Source organism: Notolepis coatsorum (genome assembly GCF_963971535.1).
Source record: "Notolepis coatsorum genome assembly, chromosome: 20".
Lineage (NCBI taxonomy): Eukaryota > Metazoa > Chordata > Actinopteri > Aulopiformes > Paralepididae > Notolepis > Notolepis coatsorum.
In genome coordinates, this window is record NC_140184.1 from 5535971 (window position 1) to 5550103 (window position 14133).

The 14133-nt window shown below is 39.7% G+C and overlaps 1 protein-coding gene across 1 annotated transcript in view; it reads left to right on the forward strand.

Moving 5' to 3' along the window:
• cstf3 (cleavage stimulation factor, 3' pre-RNA, subunit 3) overlaps positions 1-13512 on the forward strand; it is a 39668-nt gene extending 26156 nt beyond the window's left edge. Inside the window, exons 13-20 of the mRNA XM_084337815.1 lie at positions 323-541; positions 2965-3067; positions 4674-4743; positions 5178-5373; positions 5662-5812; positions 7026-7120; positions 8557-8617; positions 10618-13512. Of these exons, the coding sequence (XP_084193941.1) occupies positions 323-541; positions 2965-3067; positions 4674-4743; positions 5178-5373; positions 5662-5812; positions 7026-7120; positions 8557-8617; positions 10618-10820 (1098 nt within the window). The 3' untranslated portion in view covers positions 10821-13512. The remainder of the gene's footprint in view (positions 1-322; positions 542-2964; positions 3068-4673; positions 4744-5177; positions 5374-5661; positions 5813-7025; positions 7121-8556; positions 8618-10617) is intronic.
• Positions 13513-14133: the final 621 nt, after the last annotated feature.

Genomic DNA, 14133 nt, shown 5'->3' on the forward strand with positions numbered 1-14133 from the left:
CGAAGCTTCTAATATTATTATTTTTAATTAAAAATAATATTTTTTTTAAATATCCTCAAACTAAATCCTCAATTTGAATAAAGTGATTCATCTGATTAAATTAGTATTTTTTAAAATTAAATCAACTTTCTTTAATGAATATAACTCATCAGTTTCATCAACATAAATAATCCCATAAGGGCACGGTTGGTACGAAAGTGATGGTGACGTCTTGATGGAGCGCCGAGCGCCAGAGTTGGAATTCAAATGTCAACATTATGAACGAAGCTTCGAACTATTCGGTACAGCCCTACTAATAATCCATGTTGTCGTCTTCTCACAGAGTCGGTTGAAACACGAGAAGGTCCACAGCATCTACAACCGGCTGCTGGGCATCGACGACATCGACCCCACGCTGGTCTACATCCAGTACATGAAGTTCGGCAGGCGGGCGGAGGGCATCAAGTCGGGCCGCATCATCTTCAAGAAGGCGAGGGAGGACGGGCGCACGCGGCACCACGTCTACGTCACGGCGGCGCTGATGGAGTATTACTGCAGCAAGGTGCGCGCACACACACGCACGCACACACGCACGCACAAACACACACACACGCACACACACACGCACGCACAAACACACACACACAAACACACGCATACACACACGCAAGCACAAACATGCACGCACAAACATACACATGCACAAACGCACGCACACACACACACACACGCATGCACGCACACACACAGACTTCACGTTGCCTGAGTAGGAGTTGGAATACAATTAGTCATTTCATTTTTAATTTATTCGTACATGGAATTATTACAGTCCAACGGTACATATTAATATGCTCCACTAAATTCCATGTCCGAAAGGAACAGGAGGAAGACCATTCTTATTGTACCTGCCCCTACACACATACAGGATACACTGATACACTAATTGCAATGTTTACCAAGAGAATGTACATACTTATTTTGCAGAAATGGAAACATCAACACAATTAAATTAACAAATAAATACATTTTGGGTATATCAGTTAAATAGCATATTTAGGTTAATTAATTTATACACACACATTTATCTATATATTCATATAATGTATTATTCTATATTATACTTCTATATACTATATAATTGTATTATTTTTATTATAATATATCAAAATCATACTATTTATACTACACTATATTGGTATACAGTATTATACAATATTTTAATATATTATTATTCTGTTACGCTGCTATATACTATATTACTATACTCCTACTAGCCTATACTGTAATGCTATGCTATATTATCCTGTTATGCTAAACTGCAATATTATACTGGCGCGACGATGCCTTGTTTTACTACTTAGTGTTGTTGCTGCCGACTATTGCATACGGCGTCTCAGGCCTTCTGTAGATGACATGTGTCAACAAATGTACATGTCTGTTGAATTTATGCTGTGCCATTGTTACTGTAAAAATGTAATGATTGTGATGTGTTATTATTAATGAGACGTTGAGCTGTATGTGTGTGTCATTGGAATTTCCCCAAGGGGATTAATAAAGTAATATCTTATCTTATCTTAATATCTTATCTTATACTAAACTGTGCTACTGTCTATTTATCTTTTCTTTGTACAATTTTTTTAATTTTTTTTTTAATCCTCTCTTTCTCCGATTTTTCTCTGTTTTCTCCCCGTCCAAATTTAGTCGTTGTGCCAATTTCCCCTCCCCTACCTGGTTGTTGTGCGCATGTTCTCCCACTGGTCGGTACAAGGGAACCCTGAAGTCATCCACACGCTTTTCTTTGTATAACTTTTTGAAGTGAAATATATTAGTAGAACTCTTCATCATTCTGCAAAGAGTTCCATAGTTTGACACCTATAACTGAGGTGTACCTTTGTTTTAAGGTGGTTCGTGCAAATTGGTAGGTAGGTAGGTATTTATTTAGACAACAAAACATATACAGATCATTACAGAAAATCATTCACAATTATTACATTTGATAGCAATAATGGCACAATCATTAATTAATACAAACATGCGCATTTGTTGAGACATGTTAAACTAGCCTTGAGTCTGTGTGTCTCAGAGCACCCCGAGGGGAGGGGGTGGTGGGGGGGGGAGGGAGGACGGAGAGAATTTCCGGACTCGACTCTGACTACAGTTGCCGTCAGCTAGGACCGGAGGGGGAGAATCTGGGAGATGACTACCGTTGCCGTCATAGGGGGTGGGATTTTGGCGATGAGACAGTCACTTTGGCACCCCTCCAGCATAGGCACCAGGCGTACACGCGGGAGGGGGGATTGGGTATAGGGATTGGGGGTGGGGGAGCCGCTTGCCACTCTTATCTCCCAGAGGGCCTTCGACTCCAGCAGCTCCCTGGTTCGACCTTCGTCCAGGAATTTGTTTTGGCTGAACTGACTGGCAACATTTATCCCAGCCACGTCACTTTAAATTTGATTTGAGTAGAGTGAAATATAACTCTATTGATGTGAGTGGAGTGAGTTTTAACAACTCCGTCCAAATGACTCAATGCATTAGTCCAAGTGTCCAAGTGTCTTAATCAGTTCATTTTGGTAGGTCCTGTGCGCGGTAAACGGATCCAAAATCTTCTTATTGCAGTCCAAAAGCTTTGATAATCCAAAAATGACCGTCTTCAAGTTGGTAGCCCGATTATGATGTCCCAAGAGGCAGAGAGCGTTAGCCTTATTCTGCTTCTTGATGAAAATATGCAATCCACTGATTAGATCCATTTCGAGTTGATTTGAGTATAGTCCGGCAACCGGCACAGAGCATAGCAGCCTCTGGCTTCATGGAGCAGTAGAGGCGGCGGTAGGAACGGCCTTGAGGAGCCTGGGGAGAGGAGAGAAATGCGACTGTCTCTGGGAAGGGCTGGAGAGGAACATGGTGCTTAAAATTTAATTTTCCTTCTCATCATAAAGATCAGCAGGAAATAACTTGATTTTTAAATCTTATTTTTTTCCCTCACAGGACAAATCTGTGGCCTTCAAGATATTTGAACTGGGTTTGAAGAAATATGGGGACATTCCAGAGTACATACTTGCATATATTGATTATCTCTCGCATCTTAATGGTAGGTCATGTGCCCTAAATGTTTATATAGGCTGCACTATGTCTGTAATTGATTGTTTGGTATAGGGATGTCATTCACCTTGATCTCGACGAATAAACCAGACCTGAAATGGAAGTTAGGATAGTATTCCTATACTTCATTTACATATAATGTTATTGAAGGATAGTATTCCTATACTTCATTTACATAATGTTATTGAAGTTAGGATAGTATTCCTATACTTAATTTACATATAATGTTATTGAAGTTAGGATGGTATTCCTATACTTCATTTACATAATGTTACATATTACAATAGCAGTGGAGCCCTTACAGTGCCTTGCGAAAGTATTCACCCCCTTGGCATTTTTTCCTATTTTGTTGAATTACAACCTGTAATTTAAATTGAGTTTTATTTGGATTTTAACACAAAATAGTAAAAATAGGTGAAAGTGAAATAATAGACAACTAAAAAAATACTTGTTTCACAAAATCCCCCAAAATGTTTAACTTAAAAGTAGTGCGTGCATAATGTATTCACCCCTTTTTATATTAAGCCCCTAAATAAGATCTGGTGCAACCAAACGGGTCAGGGGCAACGGTGTGGAGAAGTACAGATCAGGGTTTGGTTATAAAAAGAATATCCCAAACTTGGAACATCCCACAGAGTATCATTAAATCCACTATTACCAAATAGAAAGAATATGGCACCACGACAAACCTGCCAAGAGAGGGCCGCCCACCAGAACTCACAGACCGGGCAAGGAGGGCATTGACCAGAGAGGCAACAACGATGCCAAAGATAACCCTGAAGGACCTGGAAAATATCTGTCCATAGGACCAACTTTGAGCCGTACACTCCACAGAGCTGGGCCAGAAAACAATAAATAAATAGGAAAACAAAAAGGCATGTACGGGACCCTCCAAACATATGGAAGAAGGTACTCGGGTCAGATGAGACAAAAATTAAATGTTTTGACCATCAAGGAAAACGCCATGTCTGGTGCAACCCTAACACCTCTCATCGCCCCGAGAACACCTTCCAGTGAAGCATGGTGGTGGCAGCATCATGCTGTGGGGAGGTTTTTCATGGACAGGGACTGGGAAACAGGTCAGAGTTGAAGGAATGATGGATAGTGCAAAATACAGGGAAATTCATAAGGAAAACCTGTTCCAGTCTTCCAGAGGTTTGAGACTGGGACAGAGGTTCACCTTCCAGTGCGTGCTTTCAGCTGTAATTGCTGCAAAAGGTGGCTCTACAAATTATTGACTTTCAGTTAATTTGTCTTATTTCCCGTTTGTTTCACAATAAAAAATATAGTTTGCATCTTCAAAGTGATAGGCAAGTTGTGTAAATCAAATGATACAGACCCCCCCCCCGCCCTCTATTTTAATTCCAGGTTGTAAGGCAACAAAATAGGAAAAATGCCAAGGAGGGTCAATACTTTCTCAAGGCACTGTATATCAGTGATATAGCGGCAAACAAAGGTTTGACACGTGTACAGTGTTTGCATACAGTAGACATAGTTTGTGTATTCTGTTGATGCCTTCATCTGGCTGTTTGTATGCAGCTTGTCTCCCATGTAATGAAAGAATGGATAAGTGATCGACCTCTCTCTCCTTCCAGAGGATAATAACACTAGGGTACTGTTTGAGCGTGTCCTCACTTCAGGAAGCTTGTCGCCAGAGAAATCTGGGTAATGTCAAATTACCTATTATTGTGTGTGAGTGAGTGTGTGTTCAAGTGTTGCGTACATAACTATACATTTGGTTCAAGTTCTTTCTCAAATACAAATACATTGCAGGTAATGAAATGTTTGTGTTTTGAGCTCAGACTCAATGGTGCACAGTTAAGAAACTATGAATACAAGAATGGTAACAACAATAAGTAGTAGTAGTAGTAGTAAGATCAAATATAAAATGAGGTAAGATAAAAAATAGAATTTAATATTTAATTTAATTTAATAGAATAATAAAAAAAAAAAAAAAAAAATTGACAGAAATGGTCTTGCGTATAAGTGTATGTGCATGTTAAGGTCTAGTGCAGGGTGTGTGTGTTAAATATCGGTACATGTGTGTGTTTTTGCTAACCCACGTGTCTTTGGTATGTTGTTTCTTCATGACCCCCCAGAGAGATCTGGGCGCGGTTCCTGGCCTTTGAGAGTAACATAGGAGACCTGGCTAGTATTCTGAAGGTGGAACGCAGGCGTTTCACGGCCTTCAAAGACGAGTATGAGGGCAAAGAGACCGCACTGCTGGTAGACCGGTACAAGTTCATGGATCTGTACCCCTGTTCTGCCTGTGAACTCAAAGCCCTCGGATACAAGGTGTGTACACATGGCGTTTTTAATATAAATTATTGTAATGTGATGTAAAGTGTAACTAATTGTCGGAAATTGGTTTTAAGCCATAAATATTGGATCAGATTCTTTTTTCAATAAAAAAAACTGCATTTAAAAGTTAATTGTATTCTTTTAAATTCCCTTTTAAAATGAAAGTGCTTGGAAAGGTACTTGAAAGTCCTTGATTTCAATTTTGCAATGTCTGTGGGAACCCTGGTTTGATGGCCTTTGCTTGACCTTTGACCCTTGTGCCCACGCTTTGTGTGTTCGCAGGATGTGTCTCGTGCCAAACTGGCAGCGATGCTCCCAGAGACGGTGGTGACCCCGTCCGCTCCCATAACGAAGGACGAGGCCGACCGCAAGCCGGAGTACCCCAAACCAGACACCAACCAGATGATCCCCTACCAGCCCCGCCACCTCGCACGTACGTAGTCCCCCAAACCAGACACCAACCAGATGATCCCCTACCAGCCCCGTCACCTCGCACGTACGTAGTCCCCCAAACCAGACACCAACCAGATGATCCCCTACCAGCCCCGCCACCTTGCACGTACGTAGTCCCCCAAACCAGACACCAACCAGATGATCCCCTACCAGCCCCGTCACCTCGCACGTACGTAGTCCCCCAAACCAGACACCAACCAGATGATCCCCTACCAGCCCCGCCACCTTGCACGTACGTAGTCCCCCAAACCAGACACCAACCAGATGATCCCCTACCAGCCCCGCCACCTCGCACGTACGTAGTCCCCCAAATCAGACACCAACCAGATGATCCCCTACCAGCCCCGCCACCTCGCACGTACGTAGTCCCCCCGACGTCCCGCTGTCCACCCAGCCTCACCTCTGTCCTCACTGGTGTTGTCACGATACCAAAATGTTGACTTCGATACCGGCCTAAGTATCACGATACCACCTTTAAAATATCAGGAAAAGTAATGGAATATAATATTGGATGACAAAACATGGACGATTCTTTAGAAACATTGCCAGCACTCTTGATATGTCCACTACGCAAAGTGTGCGCTCTATCTCACACACACACACTGCTCCGGTCACGCATCCACTCAACTCATAGAAAATATGGCATCGGGCTATTATTCTGAAAGTATCGATACTAATAAAATGAGAGTATTGGAACAGCTGGATTTCGTGATACTTTTCTAGTATGGATGTATCGTGCAAAACCCTAATGTTTCAGTGATGTTGTGGTCTACAAGATACACTACACCACTAAGGTACCCATGTACATGTCGAAATACTTCCCAAAGGTCAGTGAATACCACAACCACAACACCAGAGGGAGTTCCACAAATCATGTTCAACCCAGATTCCGCTCAAACAAGGGACTAAACACGTTTTGCAATTATGCCACAACAATGTGGAGGCCGCAATTCGAAACTGTATATATACTGTATACAGTTTCCTCCCCCTCAAATGTAGTATATATTCTCTTTTTGAAACTGTCTGTAAATAAACAGTACTGTATATTTGTATATCTTGTATATCTTGTATTCTCTGGTCTGCATCCCCTTAACTATTGTGTGTATTGAGCCGTACTGTATTGTACCCATTCTGCAATCTGTTAATAAAGTTTTCTATCAATCAATCAATCAATGTTTGACATGTCCTCACAGCTCCAGGCCTGCACCCTGTGGCTGGGGGCGTGTTCCCTGTTCCCCCTGCTGCTGTGGTCCTCATGAAGCTGCTGCCTCCACCCGCCTGCTTCAGCGTGAGCAACACAACACAACACTAGCCTAGCATCCTCCACCTTTTAGTTTATTTAGGATCCCCATTATTAGTGATGCACGATATATCGGCCGCCGATATAATATCGGCCGATATGGCCGTTTTTTTACACATCGGTATCGGTCCGATATCAAGATAGGGCCGATATTAAAAAAAAAAACACACACACATATTTTTTAATATTTTTTTTTTTTTAATATTTTTTCTTCTTCTTTTTACATGTTTTGGCCTTAAATAGTTTCAAAATATCAGTCATTTCTGAAAATAAGTTACAAAAGTAAAAAAAATTATGCGTTTTGGAAAATAGCTCTTTATTTGATTATCATAAAAAAGTGTTTTCTATACAGAGATATCGACATCGGTAAATATCGGTATCGGCCAGAAGAGCAATATTAATATCGGTTATCGGTATCGGCCACAATTTTCACATCGGTGCATCACGGTAACAACTACTCTTCCTGGGGTCCTCTCAAGATAACACAACATAAAAATTTGCTATAAATCAAAAATGGCATGGAGTCATCGCCTGTCCAACCTCACTGTAGTGGGAAAATAGGGACGTAAAACGAAGATGATGATTCAAACATAAAATCATTGTACAATCGGAATAAAACAATACTTCCATGCACATTGTACAAGCAACTACACCAAAACAAAGAATAATAATGACAGTGAAGATAGAAAGCTTCAAAGAGAAGCCGGCTATTCTCTGTCCTTGTTCCACAATGGTGGAACAAACTTACCACCACAGTCAGGACAGCCGAAACCCCACCAATTTTCTGCCGTCGACTAAAAACACACTTCTTCAATCAATATCTGAAATTAAGAAAAATTATATATATATATATATTTGTTTATAAACCTTTGTACTGTCTTTTATAATCATACACTTTGCCACTAAATAATCATCCTTGCCTATAATACTACCTACTATGCTAATATGTCTTTACTACTATGCACTCAAGACTGTAGCACCCAAGCATCAACACTGTTTGATGAACATTGTTACTTTAGAGTCGTACCCTTCCTGCTGACCTGTTGTACAGAACTTGTAAGTCGCTTTGGATGAAAGCATCAGCTAAATTACTAAATGTAATGTAACATTATAGCTAAGCTATAGTCTGACGAGTTATGTAAGTGAGTATACTGACAGGAGTGGAGTTTAATAAGTGGCAAAATTAAAGTATCCTCCAAGCTCCCAAAAACACTGTTATTACCGGATAACAGAAGTCCTATTCTATGTACTATGTTTGTTTGTTTTATGCATGTCCTGAAATGCTTAGTTCTGTTCTTTATATCACATGTGATGTTTCCACGATAAAGAAATGTCCCAATGTGGATTATTAATATACTACTACTTCCATTACTGCCACTTCCACTACTGCTGTTTGAAGAGTCTGTGGTTGTTTGTTGCTACAGGGTCCTTTTGTCCAGGTGGAGGAGCTCATGGAGTCGTTCAGGAGATGCACACTTCCTGAGAGTAAGTTTAATAATAATCACTTCCTTAGAGAGAGTACGTTTAATAATAATCACTTCTTGAGAGTAAGTTTAATAATAATCACTTCCTGAGAGTAAGTTTAATAATAATATAGAGCCATATGACATCCGTTTTATTATTTTCCAAATTTCATAAAATTTTTTCCCAAATTCAGTTTTTTCCGTTTTAATATTTCAGAATTCTGTATGCCTTTTTATGCTAATTTTACCATCAGAAATGGTGTCTAATAAGTGGGAATGAATAAATGTCCACAATTGAATAAGATATAACAGTCCATTTAATGTTTTTAAGTGCTGCAACTCAGAAATACAGTTCAATTTTACACAATATTTTTCAAATAATATTGTGACAAAATAAAAACACACATTTCAATGTAAACAATAGATACAGCTAGCTACTACTGACATTATCACAATGACAATGTCAGTAGCCTAGCTATATCTATTATATTGTGATGAAATATAGTAATGCATAATTTAGGCACCTTTAGTTTAGTTTATTTCGTTTATAAAGGACAGTGTATAATGACAATCGTTTGCATTAAACAAATGGATGGGTGCACTAGATTTAGCTAGAAGCTATCATTTCCAGCTATAGTCCTATGTCCTAACGTTACATAGCTGTGTTTTTGCGGGTCCAGTCCACGGAACGTTGACAGAATTAGCAAAACACCTTATCGCCGGAGGCATAAAAGTCATTAGGATACTGCTCTGCTCTGAATTTAGGGCTTATTGCGGAATTTCTTAGCTTCTTGACGATGTTAACATCAAAGCAGCCACAGACGGCAGACGCTTGAGCACTGCTGCGTGTTGTGTGAACACACAGCGGTCCCCGGTCATGTTGGCTTTGCACCAAACGTTCCACCCAAAAACGGAATTTCAGTCCAGATTAGGCCAAATTCTGCAATATTCCACGTTTTGCAGTTGATTCCATTTTTATTGGTGAATTCCGCGATTCCGTGAACACGGATTTCATATGGCATAATCACTTCCTGAGAGTAAGTTTAATAATCACTTCTTGAGAGTAAGTTTAATAATAATCACTTCTTGAGAGTAAGTTTAATAATAATCACTTCCTGAGAGTAAGTTTAATAATAATCACTTCCCGAGAGTAAGTTTAATAATAATCACTTCTTGAGAGTAAGTTTAATAATAATCACTTCTTGAGAGTAAGTTTAATAATAATCACTTCCTGAGAGTAAGTTTAATAATAATCACTTCTTGAGAGTAAGTTTAATAATAATCACTTCCTGAGAGTAAGTTTAATAATAATCACTTCTTGAGAGTAAGTTTAATAATAATCACTTCTTGAGAGTAAGTTTAATAATCACTTCCTGAGAGTACGTTTAATAATAATCACTTCCTGAGAGTAAGTTTAATAATAATCACTTCCTGAGAGTAAGTTTAATAATAATCACTTCCTGAGAGTAAGTTTAATAATAATCACTTCCTGAGAGTAAGTTTAATAATAATCACTTCTTGAGAGTAAGTTTAATAATAATCACTTCCTGAGAGTAAGTTTAATAATAATCACTTCTTGAGAGTAAGTTTAATAATAATCACTTCTTGAGAGTAAGTTTAATAATAATCACTTCCTGAAGTTTAATAATAATTACTTCCTGATGGTATGTTTAACCCTTTCACTGCCACACGACAGAAGGATAACCCTTTACTATCACACAACCGTGTGAAACTATGTATATTTAAGCTGTACATTTTTTTTTTTGCAAATTTGTAGCCTATAGGCTTATTGATTCAAACTTTGACCTGGTTCATCCCCTATGTATGTATACCCCACCCCTTTCACATGTTGGTGACACTTGACAAAGGCCACAGGCCGAAACGTTGTTTATTTGAATAAAACTTGGGAACACTACAGACTGTGTGCTGACTTCTTTTTGCAACTTTACAAATGTATTGAGCTGCACCTGTATATCTGTGTGTGTGTGAGACACGCTCACTGCCTCCGCTCTCTCTCGTCAGCCGTGGACGCGGCGGTGGAGCTGATCACGGGGAGGCAGCCGGACGCCGGCGGGGAGGGCAACGGCTCCCTGGAGAACCACAACGCTGCTGCCAAGTCGCTGAAGCGGCCCAACGCCGACTCCGACGAGGACGACGACAAGGGCGCCGTGGCCCCGCCCGTACACGACATCTACCGCGCGCGCCAGCAGAAGAGGATTCGATAAGAACACAGGACTAAATCAAGCCCCCCCCCCCCGGACCCCCCCCCCCCCCCCCCAGTGGAACGTGCAGAACGACTCTCGTGGTCATTTAGGGTAGAACTTGAAACATGTCTGAGTTTCCGTGAGTACGTCTCTTGACAAGACCCTGCTATTGTTGGTCCCCGTTCGTCGCATAGACACATACAGACGCGCGCACACTCATACACACACACACACACACTTGTGTTTTCGTGGTTGTACCTTTTTTAACAGTTTTATTTTAAAAAACTGGCTGATATACTGTATAAAGTTTTTAACTCAACCATTGATTTTGGCGCACTGTTGAATTTTGGCCTTGTGGTGTACCGGTGATGACATCACATGTGGAATCACACCTTTATTTTCCCACCTTTTTTTATTTTATTTTTTTTTGTAGCTAAACGGAGAAAACATTTCCTTACAATAAACAGGGGAAAGAATCAAACCGGACTTTTGTGTTTTCAATAAGAACCTCTTTTTTTCTTTTCATATTAACCTGTTAATCTGTAGACCGTTTTCGCCTAAAGGTAAATGGAAGATTGCTCCACTTCTGCAAGGTCAATTAGCATGTTCTTGGTATCTAGGAACATCTAGGGACCTGGGGGTATGTATTTCCAGTGTCAGAAATATTGTGTCTGTTACTAGGCTGAGTAAATTGTAATGAATAAATTAATTATGATTAATTATGATTTATGATTTTGATGATCAAAAATTGAAAACATTTTCTGAAAAATGCTCACTGAGCTCATTCACCACCTTATTGAGATCATGTGTACAAAAAATCTAAGCAAATTAACCGCGGGAAGATGATTAAACACGGATTTGTAGATACAGTAATTAATGATAATCGACTTTAATTATAAATTCATATTTGACCTTGAACTTGACCTTGACCTTATTATGGCCAAATCATACATCTATGGATAGGGAAAATGCTCCTCTTTCCAATGGCAGGGTTGAATCTGCATTTAGTCATTTCTTGCGGTTTTTACGATAATTAGCATTTTCCGATAAATTTGTATTTCCGATAAAACATATAAAACATCGGTAAAAATTTAAATATACACTTTGACTACTGTTTTTGATAGGGTTATGGTATGTACTCTTGGCTACAATTTTTTTCTTTTGAAAAACATTAAACTCTTAACATCCAAGGGCCCACATGTGGACGATTCTTTGCCGACCTCTAGTGGCTCGGGTGTGCATTTCTTTTAATACAATATATAGGTAGAATTAAAGCCCTATTTTTTGCCTGTCGATTGCCCTTTCAGGTGACAAAATCCGTTCAGCGGTTCTCGAGTTACATGCCGATATGTGAGGCGTGCCCCAAAGTACGCAAAAGTACACATTACCACCCCCGACTCCCGGGGCTCTAGCTCCGTCAATCATTTGGCGATCTCTAAAATCTTTGCACAGGGTTGTAGCCAATGAGTGTGGCTTTCCAATGATACCCTATGATATGATAATTGGGGATCTAATATTATTATTATTATATTATATTATATTATCTATTGATAAAGGGAAAAAAAGTCCCCTATAGGGGGACCTTAAGGCTGTCATTCTTAGCCGCATCTCATTAAACGCTATATATTTTACACACAAGTATGTCATGATTTATCATCACCACTAGGCGGCAGGAGAGAGTTGTACAGGATAGGCAGGGGGCAGAAGCCAGCAGTATGACATAACACCATGTGTGGACGTAGTTTGGAGCAGCGACAGACGGGCCTGGTTCGGTCTGTTCCTACGACCCCCTCAGAGACCGGACCTGAAAACCGCCACCACTGTGATTTGATCAGACATGTTTTTTTTCATATTTAAAGTTTTTATTTTTCACAAGCAAGACAATACATGCATGACGAGATAAACTAAGACAAAAATTATAATAATAATAATAATAATAATAATAATAATAATAATAATAATAACAACAAGTGGGTGAGTGGGGATTGCAGAGTGTTACAAAGGTTCAGTAGTCCACAAACGTATTCAAGATAGTGATCTAATAAAGTTCCAGGGACCTTGAAGGCCATCGGCCTATCACTCTTGAAGAGAGAGCAGCCTGTTCCATTGATAGCAAGTCCATGAAGTCCTTGCGCCAGTTCTCCAAACTGAAGCAGTTCGGTTTGCGTTCTTTCCAGTTCATTAAAATAATCCTTTTGCATGCTAGAAAAGCCATGGTGCTACAATATTATTTACAATCTTTGCTTGCGCAGTGTCCATTTGTACGCCCAATATACACGTTATAGGGCAAGGATTAATGTCAATTTGGAGAGTGACTGACGGGTCCTCAGCAATGTCCAACCAAAATTGCCTAACAAGCGGACAGTGCCACAGCAAGTGCATGAGCGTACCCTCTACTCCACACCCATGCCAGCACAATTTGGGGTGTGATTCATTGTATTCAGTGTACAGGGCGTTATATAGGCCCTGTGTAGTATCTTTAATTGTAACATTTTATATCGAACACATTTTGATATTTTAGTACTATTCCTAAGTGCTGCTTCCCATTGTGTTTCAGATATGGGTATACCCATGTCTCGCTCCCATTGGACTTTAGTTTGGGTATTGGTATCAGGGGTGGTTGAACATGATAGTTTATACATTGCAGAGACGATGCCTTTCCTGCCTGTAATTCCCCTTAATGTCTCTTCCAAGACTCTGTTTGTTCCTATAGCTATGCCTTTAGACAACAATGATTTAATAACTGATTGTATTTGTAAATAAGATAAAAATTCTGTCTTTCAGCCCAAACTGTGTTTTAAGTTCATTAAAAGGTATCATATTTCCACTTTCCATCACTTGCCCCACCTGTGCTATATTATGTTGTTGCCATACATTATATTTAATGGTTTTACCTCCTGCAGAGAGCAACAGGTTTTTCCATAATGGACATGATGGTAAGGAATATCCACTAAAGGTCAGGCGTTTATGTAAGATTTTCACTATTTCACATGAAAATTCAAAAAGCGGATTGTCCAGTCTGGGAGTGATTTTTGGGTTATACCACAACATTGAAAGAGAGATCTTTATGTCCTTCTATAATTTGTTCTTCAAGCCATTCCCAGCTGCCAATCTCTCACACTATTGTAAGCCCACTGCAAGGGGTATCTTGAGTTATATGCCATGTAATACTGGTGAATATCTGGTAGTCCTATTCCTTCTTGGTTTTATAAGTTTTTTTATGGCTGATTCTAGGTTTTCTGTTGTTCCATAGGAAGCCAGAAAATAATTTGTTTATTTCTTTGAACCAACTAGGAGGGAACTTTAGCAGTGTAGAGGACATCAAAAAAGCTAG